This window comes from Ischnura elegans, chromosome 2 (genome assembly GCF_921293095.1).
Source record: "Ischnura elegans chromosome 2, ioIscEleg1.1, whole genome shotgun sequence".
Classification (NCBI taxonomy): domain Eukaryota; kingdom Metazoa; phylum Arthropoda; class Insecta; order Odonata; family Coenagrionidae; genus Ischnura; species Ischnura elegans.
The window spans coordinates 31,269,365-31,285,963 of NC_060247.1; the positions used below are offsets into that span (position 1 = coordinate 31,269,365).

The 16,599-nt window shown below is 41.8% G+C and overlaps 3 protein-coding genes across 3 annotated transcripts; all 3 read left to right on the forward strand.

The window, feature by feature from the left end:
• Window positions 1–2,481: 2,481 nt before the first annotated feature.
• On the forward strand, window positions 2,482–4,957 carry LOC124174028. Its single transcript, XM_046553168.1, has 2 exons — window positions 2,482–2,619; window positions 3,800–4,957. The coding sequence occupies exon 2, from the start codon at window positions 3,856–3,858 to the stop codon at window positions 4,540–4,542; it is 687 nt and encodes a 228-aa protein (XP_046409124.1). The 5' UTR covers window positions 2,482–2,619; window positions 3,800–3,855; the 3' UTR covers window positions 4,543–4,957.
• LOC124174191 lies at window positions 4,798–5,907 on the forward strand. Its single transcript, XM_046553289.1, has 3 exons — window positions 4,798–5,357; window positions 5,454–5,575; window positions 5,654–5,907. Exons 1-3 carry the CDS (start codon window positions 4,798–4,800, stop codon window positions 5,905–5,907), a joined length of 936 nt encoding a protein of 311 aa, XP_046409245.1.
• A 5,703-nt stretch (window positions 5,908–11,610) lies between these two features.
• On the forward strand, window positions 11,611–15,888 carry LOC124153529 (jerky protein homolog-like). The gene is made up of 2 exons (XM_046526756.1): window positions 11,611–15,420; window positions 15,780–15,888. Exon 1 carries the CDS (start codon window positions 13,707–13,709, stop codon window positions 15,399–15,401), a length of 1,695 nt encoding a protein of 564 aa, XP_046382712.1. The 5' UTR covers window positions 11,611–13,706; the 3' UTR covers window positions 15,402–15,420; window positions 15,780–15,888.
• The last annotated feature ends 711 nt before the right edge of the window (window positions 15,889–16,599 follow it).

Sequence of the window (16,599 nt, forward strand, 5' to 3'; positions counted from 1 at the left end):
CGGTTGAGGGAAGAATGGTCGCACAGTTACAGATTCGTATCCTAAGAAGACTTTAACGGGCAGTTTGTCTAGAGCGAACGTGAGAATTACTGACGTGGTATTTATCACTTCACCGTTTCGCTTCGTAGTCAGTCTGCGGCAGTCGATGACGCCCTGGGGGGCCATCTCTCTCTTGATCTCTTCTGGTTCCACGTAAAGAAGGTCGTAGTGACTTATTACTCCCTTAGAGGTATTTAGAGTGCGGTGGATCTCGACTTTAACTGGGATGTCGTGTAATTTTTCAGTTTTAAGCAATTTTTCAGCTTGGATGTTGTTCGCAGTCTCTATTAGTAGGGTACCATCTCTTAGTTTTTTCACCGAATTTGGCTCTCCAGTAATTATCGATTGCATAGCTTTTTTTATGAAAAAGGGAGACACCTTTTTCAGAGTGTCACCTTCTTTGGCGCATTTCATAGACAAAAAACGCTTCGAGCTTTCAAAAGACTTTTCTCCTCCGCCCGTGTCCGGGCGGGATCTTTTTGGTGGAGGAAGAGTAATCGTCTCCATGAATGTAAGAACATAATTCATCCCCTGGGCTCCCCACCCACCACGGAGCCACACATTCGGGACGCCACACCGAGATCCGGTGTGGTCGCCAGGGCTACCCAAGGGATATAGGAACCTTTGATAGGGGGTCTCTTTTGGGTTAGAACCTCCAGCGCGGGGGCCCTCCGAACCCACGCACCTTCGGCCGCCCTACGGAGACCCCCATATCTCCAGCACTAACCCGTCCTGGCGTACGCTCGGAAGGAGCCGCCAAGCTCCCCAGCCGCCAGGAGCCGATTGACCGAGCTGGGCTCTTCTCGGCCGCCCGTTTTTCGGGGAATCCAGGGCCGAAGTGGGGTATTGAACTACGGCCCATACCGGGTTTCCGACGCCCAGCTGGGAGCCGGAGAACTCACCCACCAGGATCCCCTTCTCCCCCTTGTACGGGTCTCCACGCACGGCAAACACGTGGGTGAATCTGGACGCCAGATGTATCGGCTACTCAGCACAGCAGAGTCACATGCTGTCTGGACGCTATCCTAGCGTGCGAAGGGTTTTTTGACGAGGTTGTCTCCCCGGTGGGCTCGGGTCCGTGGGGGCGCGGCTCCCCAAAGGAAGAGATTACTCTCTTCCCCCCGTGCGGGGGCGAACACACATCGTTTACTTCTTAAATCACTCTGCGATCTTAAAATCGGTAAAAACTGGATGCCGGAGCCTAAGGAGATGGGCATTTCATCTGCATTAATTTGAATCCAAATTTTATCGAGTGGGTAAATTTTATTGTGGCCCGGTCACATCGTAGCCATGGGTTTTCAAAATGTTAGTAATTTTGCTTTGTCTTCTTCTGGCTCATTTTGGCGCCAACCCATCGTAGGTCGGGGTCCCCATCGTAGCCTCTGCACGTCTCTTTAAGTAGGAGGTTGGGGCCACTTGAAAGCAGAGACCGCATGTGCCATTGCATCTGATCCATATCATGCAGAGTTTCCGGGTCTTGGGTCGACATGCTGCTTATGTCCGCCTTGAGCCAATGCAACCTCCGTTAGCGTTTGAGTGTAGGCCAAATCTAAAACAAAAATAAAAAATAAATTTGAAAAATCTTATAAATACGTTCATAAGTTTAAGATATCAGAATGCAAAATTTGTGTGAAGAATTGCCTTTCTACAGACAAGCTCGTATCTTGTTCCTTCCCATTTCCCTCTCCTTCAGCGGCATTTTCCAAATATTCCAAATTTGGAATAGCCTCTCCCTAAGCCATTTCCAATCGACGGGCCAGCCTCATACTCTGAAGCACGGCATATCATCAATCATCGTCTTTGTTTAGGGTTTATAGTGCAAAACTCTTGCCCAATGGAAGCAGCGCCACATCACTTTTAGGACCCCAAATTTTCAGAGCATAAATACTCGGCACATTTTGATGGAACACGAATCTAATGAAATACCTTATAATTCATTGATTGCATCGCGATAGTTTTATAATTATTATTCCGTTTTCATTGTCAATACACCTATCGCAAGTAACACAAGGGCATTCACAGGAACCGAACTTAGAGCGTTCATGTGTATGACACTCAGATTTGATTCGTCGGTATTTGCGATTTCACTATTTATAATTATGGGAAAAAAATTTTATGACCTCTTTCACTATATCAACGATGCACTTATCACAAGGATTACACCAGGCCAAGGAATCAGTAATGGCGCGACGGGGTAGGCTGTTTCAAATCGGAAGAAGTTCGCAAGTCGGGTTTCAAGAGGGCGCATGGGGTCCAGGCAGATGGACACGTAGTACTCCTCTTTGTATGGTAGGTGTCGACAATGACGCCGGAGGCGAGGTTCACAGGCGCATGAGGGGAAGTTCACATGCGCATGAGGGGAAGTTCACATGCGCATGAGGGGAAGGGATATCAGGTATCAGTCCCGTGGACTCTGAGAAACGCGAACGTTCTCACGTGGTCACATGTTCTGGTTTCCTGCACGCCTTTGCCTGCTGAAACATCTTGTTAGTGGAAAATGCCGAAGACAACTTGTGCAGTGGCCGGCTGCAGCAGCCGAAAAGTTGACGGCATACATAGGTTTCCTATGACGGTGGAAAGGTAAGTAATTATTGATTAAATTTATTATTTATTATAGTGAAATTGGTCGTGTTGCAAATATCGGCGAAGGTGGTTTGTATTAACGCAGTTCTGGTAATGCCACTGTTATTTAATTATATTTCCCTTAATAATGAATGCTCTCTATGACTGAATTGTGGATCCCCTGAAATAACACATATATTTTAAAAATATATTTCCCTTCGTAATGATTGCTTTTCGAGGGTTTGGTGACTATCTGCGTCGCATGATTTGCGTGCTTGCATTCGAGCAATTGCAAGCCAGATTGATAATATTACAGCTCTAAGGGGGGAGGGGTATATTAAATGCTTAATTGCGGATTAGTTAATGAGAGTCCTATCCTCGCCGTCTCCGGTTAGGGTCGTGCGACTCCGAATTCCGGACACCCGAAGCACGATTGTTTTCTTACTTATTCACTAAAGGGTATGCTTTATTTGGTTGACAATATTTTCTCATTATATTTTCATTTCGCCGCGACATAATGTTAATTTTCGATGGTGTCATGACATGTCCCACAAGCGCTAACTTCTTTCTTATCATCGACATCAAGATGTGCTTGGGGGTATTGTGTTTACATGGACGATTCGGATTCCCGCTGTGTATAGGGAAGGGAAAATCTTGTGTGAAAAGGTACTTTCAGGTATCCCCTCTGGCGTTCATTGTGTTGGTAATTTGAAGTTTAGGTTATAAAGTTTTTTGACCAGTTATTAGTAGTGCTAGGGTGGCATCGTTATTACATTACAATGCTTTCAAATGTCATCGCTAATACTTTTTCCGAGGCTATTATCATTTTGACAGAGTAAAACATCACTAACTTCATGATGGTGAGAAAGTACTGAATTTGTTCTTGATTTTCTGGTTTCTTCGCCTCAATTGAATACACTTTGATCTGCTCATTTTATGCTGGCGTAACTATTCCTATGCTCAATCAGTCGCAGGTCTGATATCTTTAGTCATTGAAACTCTTAATTCTCAAGGCAAAGGAATTTTTACAATTTTTACTCAATACTATACTCTCACTAAGTGAATGATAATAAATTTTCTTTCTCTCACTCCCAGTTGTAAATGCTATGTGCTTGTTTCAACTTTTCAGCTTTGAATGACGTTACTTTATTCAATGTCTTCATTAGCTGTTTCCGATAAATGACTTCATTTTTTTCAGGGCAGAGATGTGGCGTAAGTTCTGCCAGAACCCAGCTCTGGCGAATATCCCCGCAAATGGACTACACATGCAAGTTGCATTTCTGTACCACCCAGTTCCAAACAAGCGAGCGCATCAAGTTGAATAGGAACGCTGTGCCTACTCTTTTTCCTCCATCTTCCCTTGACCCTGTTAGCACTCCTGATGCTCCTGTCCCCCCAACCAATGATCTCAGCACTCCTCCCCATCATATGACACCTCCTCCTTTACCATGTTCTGTGGGTTCATCATCAACCAATTTGGTTTTTTCTACTCCCGGCACCTCAGCTCCCCATCGTTTATCTCTAAATTTCACCCCTATTTCGACCTCTCCCATCACATCTAGGGAAGGGTGTTCTGCAATGCTTCGAGATAGTTCACCTTCTTTAGAAATGATGGAAGATGAAGTGCCTACCCTTAATTGTAATCCCACCTCTTCATTTGTCACTGAATCTTCCCGGTCAGCAGATGTTTCAAAATCTAGTGAGATTCTTGCTACACCTTTGTCATCATCTGCTGCTCGGAAAGGTGGAAAGCGCTCCATTCTCTTCGACCTTGGCATGACGAGGGTCAATCAGTTGACTCCTCGCAAGAAAATCATGTACAAGAGGTTGGTGAATCAGCGCCGACAAATAAATCGGTGGAGAAAGCTTGTGACTAAAAAGTCTAATTTATCTGATCTTAACCCTGACAGCAGATTCATGAAGGCCATCGAAAAAAATTAATCCCCCTCTGCTGTCACTTTTTTAAGCACTCTTTTGAGGGAAGGGCAGAAAAAGCCAAAAGGTAGGAGGTGGACCCATGAACTAAAGGTAAAAGCCCTATCCATTTTTAAGAAGAGCCCTCGTGCACATACTTTCCTTCGTAATTTCCTTCCAATTCCTTGCCGCAAAACCCTCACCAAGCTTCTTTCTTCTTTCCCATTCACCACGGGGATCAACCCTACCATTTTCAACCTCCTCACCACCTCCGCACAGAGAATGGAGGAAAGGGATAGGCACTGCTGCTTGCTGTTCGATGAGATGTCACTCAAAAAGGAGCTGGTGTGGGACAGGGTTCATGACCATATTGCTGGATATGAGGACCATGGAAGTAGCAGACGGCGGGAAGTCATTGCTGAAAAGGCTTTGGTTTTCATGGTCCGTGGCCCATGGTCCAAGGGGAAGTGCCCTGTGGCATACTACTTCAGCAATGGGGCAGTTACTTCCACTTCCCTACAAAACCTGATACAGGAAGCCCTCCACCATCTTGTGAGGACAGGGTTAAAAATAGTAGCCACTGTCTGTGACATGGCTACAACAAATGGCAGGGCCCTTCAGCTCTTGGGAGCTTCATTTGATGAACCATCCTTTGAGTTCGAAGGGAAGACAGTGGTTACAATTTTTGACCCTCCACATCTTTTGAAGTGTGTCCGGAACTTGTTCTGGGCACATGACTTCATGGTTCCCGTAACTATAGGGGGCAATGTGGTCATGATGAGGGCATCTTGGAGCCATGTGCGGGCGGTATATGATGACGATGGCCAAAATCCATGTGGAAGGTAGGATGCTATTCAAAATGGAATTACTAGTTTATCATTTAAATTTGCAGCTGTTTTGCTTGGTGTCATTTCACATTAATTTCTTGTGATTTTCAGATTATTTAAGCTCACGGAAAACCATTTGAGCCCAGAGGGCTATTTGAAAATGAGGGTTTTCCTTGCGGCCCAAGTTTTCAGCCTCCATGTTAGCCGGGGAGTCGGGGCTTTAGTTGGTAGAGGTAGGTTCATTCATCAGCTCTCATATAATATTGGATCAAGATTATATTCGCGATGTCATTCTGTCCCTTTATCTGCAGCTGTTTTACCAACTGCTGCACTGGGGACAGCAGAGCTGCTGCTCCTGATGAACAACCTCTTCGATTCCATGAATGGAGATAAGGCGGGAGCGAAGAGGATTGGGAGCAGTAGCATGTACCGGGTGCCAATGACAGCCAGAAGCCACCATTTGGAAACATTTCGGCTCATGGAGGAGAAAATCAGGGCACTAAAAATGTTCAAGGGCCGTGGGGTTGCTGGAGACCACATCCCTCCCAAATGGCGGCCCAAGTAGATCTTAAGTAGTATTTTTCTTTCTTTCCCTTTAGTAGTATTTTTCATTTAAAACTTCAAAGTCGCCTCAAATGGACACAGTGATAAAGGGGTTGTTAACCGCTGGCATAATTGTTGAATGGCCTATTAAGTGTTCATTTAGATGTTTCCTAATACCAAAGGCCAACGGTGGGGTAAGGTTAATTTATGATTTGTCTCCATGGACCAAATTTTATGTAATCCCCAAATTCTCGTTGTATGGCCCAGGCAAAGTAATTGCTACCATTCCTCATAACGCGTTTTTGTGTAAAATTGACCTCACCGCTGCTTTCTACCAGCTTCAAATTCATTGTAGTCACTGGAGATTCTATGGCATAGTGTACGATAAAAAGAAGTACGCTTTCACAAGGCTACCTATGGACCACTCACTATCGCCAGCCATTTTACAAAGATGGGCAGAGGACGTGGCCCTCTTTATTGAAGAGAAATTCAATGTTAATGCAGTGACTTATCTTGACGATTGGCTTATTTTCTCAAGAAAAAGATTCTGTGGTTATGATATTGTAAATTATTTAAATTCTGAATTTGGTATTCAAGTAAATGTTGGTAAATCTGTTTTGGTAAATGTACAACGACTAAAATATCTGGGAGTATTGATTGATACTAAGGATTCCTCAGTGCAATTAACAAAAGCTTCCATTAAGCGTGTGAAACAAGTGATACCAGTGTTCCCCTCAGTACGCCAAATTGATATTCAAAAGGTAGCAGGCTACCTGAGTTGGGTATGCTGGATCTTACGGCTACCAACCTTCTTAATATCCCATGTGTTTCAAAGAAATAATAAGTGGTGGCTAGTGCTCAGTGACAGTGAAATATTCCAAAGAAAAGTATCTCTCCCACGAGCCACAGAAGAAATACAAGTGTACACGGACGCAACACCTGCACAAGGGGGGGTCGTGATACCGGTGTGGACATTATCCCAATCATTCCCGATCCCTGACACAATTAAATCAATCAACGGCGCGGAAACATACGCAGCCCTTATGGGCTTGGCCAAGACTATGGATCTTTTATCTGCCTTCAATATAACCAATGTATGTATTAATGTTTTTATTGACAACACATGTGCTTTGTATAGCCTCAAGAAAGGCAGAGGTTTTGTACTTACCATGTATCCTGAACTTGTAAAATTGTACCTTGATACGTTAATTAAAGAAGATCAGTCACACAGCGTGACCTGGTCATACGTCCCAACCGCCGACAACTTGGCCGACGCGCCCTCGCGGGCAGTGCAATAAACCTATATGCGGGCGGCGGCCATCATGGCGGCCGTTCCGTATATACGGGGACGCCTGCACGCGGGGAGTTAGTCGGATCGTTGTCGGAGGCACTGGAACGTGTGGCCAGCAGCAGGACTATATTTCGAGGGGAAGAAAGTGCCTCCTCCCAATGCGATTTCAGGACCTCCCCCTTCTATAATGGGGTGGATAGCTACCCTTAGGGGAATTAGTATGTTATGGGAGCGGGTGGGAAGCAGGTACGGCCATATGAACACTCGAAGTTTGAATCAGGATCCCATTGAAAACTTATTCAACCTTGTGAGACAAAATTGTGGGTGCAATCGCACTCCAAATGCATATCAATTTGTCTCGGCCTTGAAGACTGCTGTCATCAATGGATTGGTTATCACAAATTCACGTGGTAACTGTGAAATTGATGACTGCAGCTCTTTGAGTGGGTTGAATGAGCTTTTCAGTGGAGATAATGAGGATACCTCTTCCCTATTGCATGAAGAATATGCTCTAGGATTGATTCCTGTGGCCAATAGAACATCACCTAAAATGGTGAAGTTGTCTGCCAAAGAAATGCAATCAGTTGCAGTCGTTGCACAACACGTGGCAAGGACAGTTCTGAAGGACAACACATGTAACTTGTGCTCTTCATGCCTTCTCACAGAATCCAGATCCATGTAATCTCTTCCTTGAGATGCAGAGGGGAGACCATGAACCTTCTCAGTGTCCCACTGAGGAGTTAGTGGTCGCCGTCGGGGAGGGGATTACATGGTTGCTGGAGGAATTGCCTGTGAGAGGCCATGAAGAGCGACTCTCTCACAAAATGGAAGAAGAGTTGTCCCAAAAAGTCAACTTTTCTTTCATTTTGTGTGAGATTCATGGTAAGGCCCTTCAGGCAAATAAAGTTAAATGCATTGTAATAGTAGGTATAGAAAAATATATAAGGATAGTAAATAGGGAATAATAGAATAGTTTGAGTAGTTATTTTATTTATTTTTAAGGGTTTCATTGCGTTATCAGTGCATGTCTGTTTAATGTTTATAGGAATGTATTTTGTGACTTTCATATTAGCATGTAGTGTTTCACTTTGAGGTGTAAAATTATTTTTTTAATGGAGAATGTCATTAATATCCAAACTTGATTACATACTTGTATAATTACAGTTTTATTAGATCCATAGTGTCTCTCTTCTAGTGTTTTTTTTGCTATATTTTGTTTTTGCTACGGGGAGGTCCTGAAGTGATTAGGGATTTATTTTTAATGTATTACCTATGCTTGTATCAATCCCTGAATCATTTGATGCCATTCCTTTACTAATGGGACAACTACTCTGTTTTCTTGCCCTGTGGGATGTGGTCTTAAAGGGTCATAGGATTTTTTTTGCTATAATGCTTGCCCTGTGCTTGTATCACTGCCTGAATCATTAGATGCAATCCCTTTGCTATTGTCACAACTTACTTTGCGTTCTTTCCCTGTGGGATGTGGTCTTAAAGGGAAATTGTACATTTTACTATAATGCTTGCCCTGTGCTTGTGGATGTGGTCTTAAAGGGGCATAGGATTTTTTTTACTATAATGCTTGCCCCGTGCTTGTATCAATGCCTGAATCATTAGATGCCATCCATTTGCTATTGTCACAACTTACTTTGTGTTCTTGCCCTGTGGGATGCAGTCTTAAAGGGACATTATACTTTTTGCTATGATGATTGCCCTGTGCTTGTACAACCGCATGAATGATTTGATGCCATTCCTTTCCTATCGAAAAAACACTGCGTGTTCTTGCCCTGTTGGATGCAGTCTTAACCTGGATCCGCCCAATGTAACATAAATGTCACACCCTGTATCGCTCCACTGTAATGGCTCTTGCATCGTTCGGGCACGGTATATTGTTGTGTTTTATACCTTATAAGAAAGAGGAAGCTAAGTGCTTCAATTCAAGGTAAGAATTGTCAAGTGAGAGTGAAGACCTATCCTTTGAGTACCCCTGGTACTTATGCGCCTTCCCTAGACACTAAAAATGGACGTTCGCTTTGTGTAAATATTTAATTTTTTCATTGACTATATGCGCTACAGCGACAATTTTTGGTATGTATTAACATAATGATACAAAATTATTAATAATACATTAATATGTTTGGTATTGCTTTCCATTTCTGTAATATACTCTGATAAATGTTACTGTGACATAAATGTCACATTGGGCGGATCCCTAAGCAAATCTTCAAAGTTTCGAATTTTATGCTCTATAGTTAGAATTTATTCCATTTTCAACGTTTTTTCCTTCGTATTCCCGCCAAAAGATTTATTATATATCAATTAGTCGATAAATTTGCATTTATTAACTTTTATTCCGGTAATTACTTATGAATTAAATTTTTTAATATTAGGGATATCGATAGCTCAGAGATATTACACTGTGTGAAGCCCAATAGCTTCCGGACAACGAAGACTTTGACGAAGTACAATATACCTTGAGCCACCAGAAGCAGCAATTGTCACTTATGAGGACATTGCAGATTACCAGGCTGGTGGACTTGAGGAAAATTTAACGGGAAGACAACTTCGGGCAAGAGTGGAGCTTTTTTTGCAGCTTGATAATGATAATACTAATGAATTTCAAGAGAAGTCCGGAAGTATTTCGGTACCAGTTAGATGTAAGGAAAAGGATTCAAAGTCAACGAAGCTTATGTCACTTCTCCAATAGAAAAAAGTAAAAAGAGAAGCTGCCAATGTGCGACAAGAAGGTCATCTTGTAACAAATAGTTTATTCCCCGAAACAGATCTTCCTGAATAGAGGGCAAAATTAGGTATTTGTGTAGAAATTTTTTAAATAGTTTTTTTCAAATGACATTCTTTTTTCTCATGGCACAGTTAGATAATTATACTACTTCTATTGTTTTTTCATCTTCTAGCATCAGTAAAGAGGAGATGAAAATTTTCATTGGGATTTTACTGTTATGAGGTTGTAACTGGTTTCCATCCAAGCGATGCTCCTGGGAAGATTCTGGGGGTGCTCACAACTCAATGGTTACCGTAGCCTAGCGAAGGAATAGGTTCTTTGTGATGAGTAGATACCTTTACTGTGCAGACAATACGATGCCCGACATAATAGACAAATTGTGGTAGCTTCGCCGTAGATCACTAAATTGAAAGAACGTTTCAGAGGGATTTTTCCCACTGAGAAAACTCTCTTTTGGCAGGGGTATGATTGTGGAGTATTTTGGTATCCATCCTTGCATGTAATTCATTCGGCGGAAGACAATCATTTTTGGTGGTAATGGTGGAATATTTTCCTTGACTTTTGGATGTAGCTGTTCACAATCTGTAGCTGTTCACAATCTGTTCACAAGCGAAATCTGGTCATTGCATGTCACAATTAGAGATCAGGCGTGTAGTAATGCAAACATTACTGACCATACATCGATGCAAAGGCAAGTATAGCCGCCGTACTACTTCATTTTCAACAGAGGCAGACAGTAAAATATGTTACGATGCTAATGATCAATTAGTCTCAAAAGATTGCGTCGCCGTGCTGGAGAACATTGCACTTCCGTCAAATGCACTGCATGCGATGCATGAAATATGGACAAATATTGCTTTACTACTTACCACTCAAAATGGTACGTATACGCCGGCATTGAACTCTAAAGCAATCTTTAGTTTATATGAAACAAATTGATTCAAATTTAATTCAATTTTATACTGTATACACCCTTATATATTGTGAGAATATTTTTCAAACATGTGTATTTATTCTATGTATTTTCCAAAATTGGGAAATGCATTTTCAACTGTTTTACTTATTAGCCTTGTAAAAATATTATTTAAATGTACCTTCTACAAATCCATTGCTTGTGTCAATTCAAGGTTCTGTAATTTCATAACACTACTGCCGAAAACTTTACATAAATTTAAAATAATTTTTCTTGATGTGTATTTGACAAGTTTATAATATAAACATTATAAATTTAAATATACCCCAAACTTTTGAAATAGCATTGAAAGAATCCAAAACACTCCTACACCTTAAAAAATCACAATTTACATCGAAAAATTTATGAATCGCGGGCAATGGAACTCTGAAAATTATTGCTAAATTTTTAAACAATTTACTTTAAATTTAAACAAAAGCTCGAAAATAGTGTACGTAATAATAATATGCTTTTCTAGTGGTTTTTTATCCTTTAAAAGTACAGTGCAGCTCAAATGCGAAAAATATTTGCTTTTTCTGGGGAAATATTACCTTGCACCAAAAGACAACAGATCCGCCCAATGTGACATTTATGTCACAGCCTGTATCTCGGAAACTACACAACCGATCAGTGTAATATTTTCGGAATGTAGTAAAAATGAGACCCTTACCATTCCCCTAGAATATGAATTATAAATCTCAAAAAAAATATTTTGGGCGGATCCAGGTTAAAGGGACATTATACTTTATGCTATGATGCTTGCCCTGTGCTTGTGTCATCATGTGAATCATGAGATGCCATCCCTATGCTATTGGCTCCACTTACTCTGAGTTCTTGCCCTGTTGGATGTGGTCTTAAAGGGACATTATACTTTTTGCTTTGATGATTGCCCTATGCTTGTGTAACCACATGAATCATTATATAGATGCCATCCCTTTGCTATTGACAAAACCTAATGAGTGTTCTTGCTCTGTGGGATGTTGTCTTAAAGGGACGTCATACTTGATATGATGCTTGCCCTGTGCTTGTGTCACCAAGTGAATCATGAAATGCCTCCCTTTTGCTATTGGCTCAACTTATCAGTGTTCTTGCTCTGTGGGATGTGGTCTTAAAGGGACATTTTACTTTTTGCTATAATGCTTGCCCTATGCTTGTATAACTGCATGAATCATTATATTGATGCCATCCCTTTGCTATTGGCAAAACTTAATGAGTGTTCTTGCTCTGTGGGATGTGGTCTTAAAGGGACATTTTACTTTTTGCTAATATGCTTGCTCTGTGCTTGTATCACCACGTGAATCATTAGATGCCATCCCTTTGCTACTGTCGCAACTTATTCTGTGTTCTTGCCCTATGGGATGTGGTCTTAAAGGGATATGGATTTTGATTGCATTTTGGAATTTATTTTCATTTTTTACAGTATTATTTTTAATTGTATCTAAGTTGTGTTTACCAACGATCAGTGCTAATAAATGTTATTTCCTCAATTGGCCGTTTTCTTTCAATATAACCTATCCTATGTCGATTTTAAATGTTTTTGGCTCAATTTTTTCTGTCGCTTCATTTTTTTGTGAAATTGAAATTATAGAAACCAATTAAAGCAATCTGCATGGCGACCGTGCGCGAATTCAAATTTGCCGCCGACGCCACCTACCGACCAAATTTCAAACTTTTTGAATATACAGTAGAAGATCGATAATCCGGAAATCTATTTAACGGAATGATCTAAACAACGGAAGGTTTTCCCGGAGTTTTTCAAAATTTCTATTTTTTAAGTTGCATCGCCGAAAATATGGCTATCTAAGTGGTTAAATCGCCGTCTCAGAGCCTGGCTGTCTTCTCGCTAATCCCAAGAGATATAGTCAACTAAGTTGCCGTTATTTTCTGTAAAATATTTCATTTCGTGATCCGGGATCCCTAGATGTAGTGATTTCGCGCAAAAGATTTCACGGAATCAACGTACCATGTATATTCCTCGAACTTTCCGGACTTCAGTAGAGGGATGAAAGTGGATTGAAGTTTACATTGTGCGCGCCGCACGCCCAAAATTACTTCAAATTAATCCGAGGAGATTTGCAGTTAAAATAAAACTGTAAGGAACATGAATGATAACTGCTTATTTTCTTACGATTGCCTTCTTTTTCACTCAATGAGCTCCGACCGTCAGGAAGAGGAATTCTATCGAAGTCTTTAATCTGCATGCGCTCATTTTGCAGCAGTGAGAATCAACGTATTGCTTAAAACACATTTTTTCAGCTGGCATATTCCCTGGTGAAAGCACTATTTTCCGATCAGAAATTTGCCTTTTTTGAAAATCTACGAGCGAAATTACCAGTTGCTTCAATCGCGGGAGCCCTTTAGTAGTTTTAATATTGGATATGGCAATCCCTTTTCACAAGTAGATGTTCTCAAAACATATTTAACCCTTCCTAATGACCCGCGGTTGAACCTGAGATTGCGATAATTAAATCCAAGAGAAAAATGAAAGGCCACCATGCATTGCATTCTCGAGTTGGTCGTTGGGCGGGCGACCCCCGCCGCGAGGCCCTAAGACTCTCCCTATGAGTCATGCGGACTGGTCGAAAACGTCGACTGCACCACTCCACCCTTCTCCCAAAGACATTGTATTCGCCGCAGGTCAAAAATGACTCACAATGTCCCAATGACACGCCTTGTCGGTCACGTGAAATAGTTCTCGCAACATAATGTAACTCCGTGGGTCTCGTTGTCAGTTCTTTTCAGCTTCAGTAACAAGGCGTTTGCCATCAGATAGCGTTGTGCAGTTTGTGTCGTTAAGTGAATAACCCTGCAATAGATTGATTTTCATCTCTATTGGTCATGGAAGCAGCGATCGGATCCAAGAGAAAGAGGAAAACTCTCTCCCTTCAACAAAAAGTGGAGTTATTGAAAAAATTGGATCGAGGTGTTAGTGTGTTAAAGCTTCGTGAGGAGTATGGTGTCGGGCAATCGACCATTTATGACATTAAGGGACAGAGAGAAAAACTTTTGCAGTTCGTTTCGGAGTCTGACTCGTTGGCCGGAATTTCCAAAAGAAGAAATATACGGGGGCCGAGTAACAATGAAGTGGATAAGGTGGTATACGAATGGTTCCGGCAGCGACGAAGTGAAGGAGTTCCAATTTCCGGAGGAATAATAATGGAAAAAGCTAAATATTTCCACAAGGAATTACAAATCACGTCACCGTGCGAATATACGACAGGGTGGCTACAAAAATTTAAACAGCGCCATGGCATTCGATATCTGAAGGTTACCGGAGAAAAACTGTCAGCAGATCACGATGCTGCGGAAGATTACGTCAATGAGCTGGCAAAGTTGGTGGATGAACATAATCTTTCACCGGATCAGATTTACAACATGGACGAGACTGGATTGTTCTGGCGCTGTCTTCCCCGAAATACGTTCGTTTGCCGCGATGAAAAGACTGCGAGCGGAGCGAAAGAATCAATGGAAAGGGTCACCATCGCAGCCTGTTCCAATGCTGCCGGGAGCCATAAATGCAAGCTCATGGTCATCGGTAAAAGTGCAAAACCACGCGTATTTAAGGGTATACACCAGTTTCCTGTGATTTACAGAGCCAATAAGCGAGCTTGGATTACGCAAGAATTATTTAAGGAATGGTTTCATACTAACTTTGTCAAAGAGGTCCGAAAAAATTTCAAGGCTCTTGGACTGCCTGAAAATGCAAAAATTTTATTGTTGTTGGACAACTGCCCTGCTCATCCTCCAGCAGAAACTCTCGTCGAGGAGAATGTTATAGTGTCTTTTTTGCCGCCGAACTGTACTGCTCTAATCCAGCCACTTGATCAGGGGATAATAAATAGCCTTAAGTGTCACTATCGAAGTGAAGTTATGAAAAATATCATCAACCGTGACACTGCTTTCTCCTATGAAGAATTTAAGAAGGAATTTACCCTTAAAAATGCAGTATGGTGTATTGCCGAAGCGTGGGATAAGGTTACTCCCCAGGTTTTGAAAAGATGTTGGAGTAATTTGCTGCCGGATTTTCAAAACCGCTGTGAGGAAACTGACGACATACCAGAATTTGATGGCTTCCAGGGTCCGTCGAATGATCCCGTTTCTCATTTTATAAATTTTGTGAAAGAGCTGGATGCCGACATAAGTGATGAAGATCTAAAAGAATGGAATGCCTGCGACAATAATGCCCCAGTGTACCAAAGCTTGACCGATGGAGAGATAATGGATGCAGTCACGGGTTCGACAGTTGATGAAGACGTGACCGACAGTGACTGCAGCTCTGATGAGGAGAAAATTACTACGTCGGACGCAATCACTTATGCAGAAAAACTCATAAAGTACTTGGAGCAGAGGCCCTCTTCTTCCAACGATATGGAGGTATTACACATGCATAGGTTGAAAAACAATTTAATACAAGAGAGACGCAGCCGCTGGAAACAGGTCAAACTTACCGACCTCATGAAGAACGCACCAACAACCAAGTGCGCGGATGTTGCTGCCACAGATACTGCGTGCCACTCCACCCATGGCAAATAAATATCCAATGGACGTAATGGTAAGCAATTTTTTCAATTTTTCGGGATTCATGCCGCTAGGGAACGCGTTGTTTATGAAGTTAATGCCAAGTAGATTTTCCAAAATACTCGCGTTTTCCGCCCTTAAAAGATTAGCTACGACTATTAATATTAAATTGAAGAATTAACATTCAAATTCGATTGTTATTTACGGTAACGTACTCGAAGTGGGATTACCTCCGATCGGAGGATTTGATAATTACCGATAAATGTATGCTAGTAGTCGTGAAAACGACATGGAATTTGCGATAGCTGCATGTTGAAAAATACGGAGAGGCAAAATGTTGATATTCCAGTCGGATTGTAAAAATATTATTTGCCATATTTATTTCATTTACAGTTGGCCTTATCAAGAGTACCTCTGCGATTTACGGACGAAGAATATTTTCAAATGTTTTGAACCTTTTTTTAATCACAGATGGCAAATAGATATCCAAGATTCTCACCATAATATATATTCAATAAATATCCAAGATTCTCACGCCTTTCATCATGAATTTTATTGAGTTTTTCTTGATCCCTTACTCAGCAATACATCATTTCTGTTGATGCCAATGCACGTTCCGGAAAAAAATATTTTCCGTATTGCAGTGTTGCCTGCATCCAGGGAACAGATCTATTTACCGGAAATATCTTTAATCCGGAAAGGGTCTGGTCCCACGCATTCCGGATTATCGATCTTCTACTGTATGTCGATCCGCGCCACCTAGGAGCCCGACTGACAACTTCTACCAGAGGGATATGACGTACGCTTTAAATTTGCCGCAGATTCCTTGGCCTGGATTACACTCACATTACACACACTGTTTGGAACTGTCAGCTGATGGGAGAGTAGTAAAATAGATCGACTCTCTCCGCCTTCATCTTAAACTGACGATTGAAGGAATTCATCTTCGTCAAGGATGATTGTTTCTGCGGAGCTGTCGGCATCCACGATCATCGACGTGTGCACTCATATCCCGTGGTTGCTGGTACACCACATACTATTCTGATATTCCCGGTCGGTCGTAATAGGCGTCGAACTCCGAAACTTCCTCGGATCAGCGGTTGGCGACTCGACTAGAATTCTGAGTAATGGTGAGCCGGAATCTCCGCAGTATTGGTTAATATTAATTAACGACATCCTTTTTGGTTTCGCTCAAATTCTTCTCATAATTATT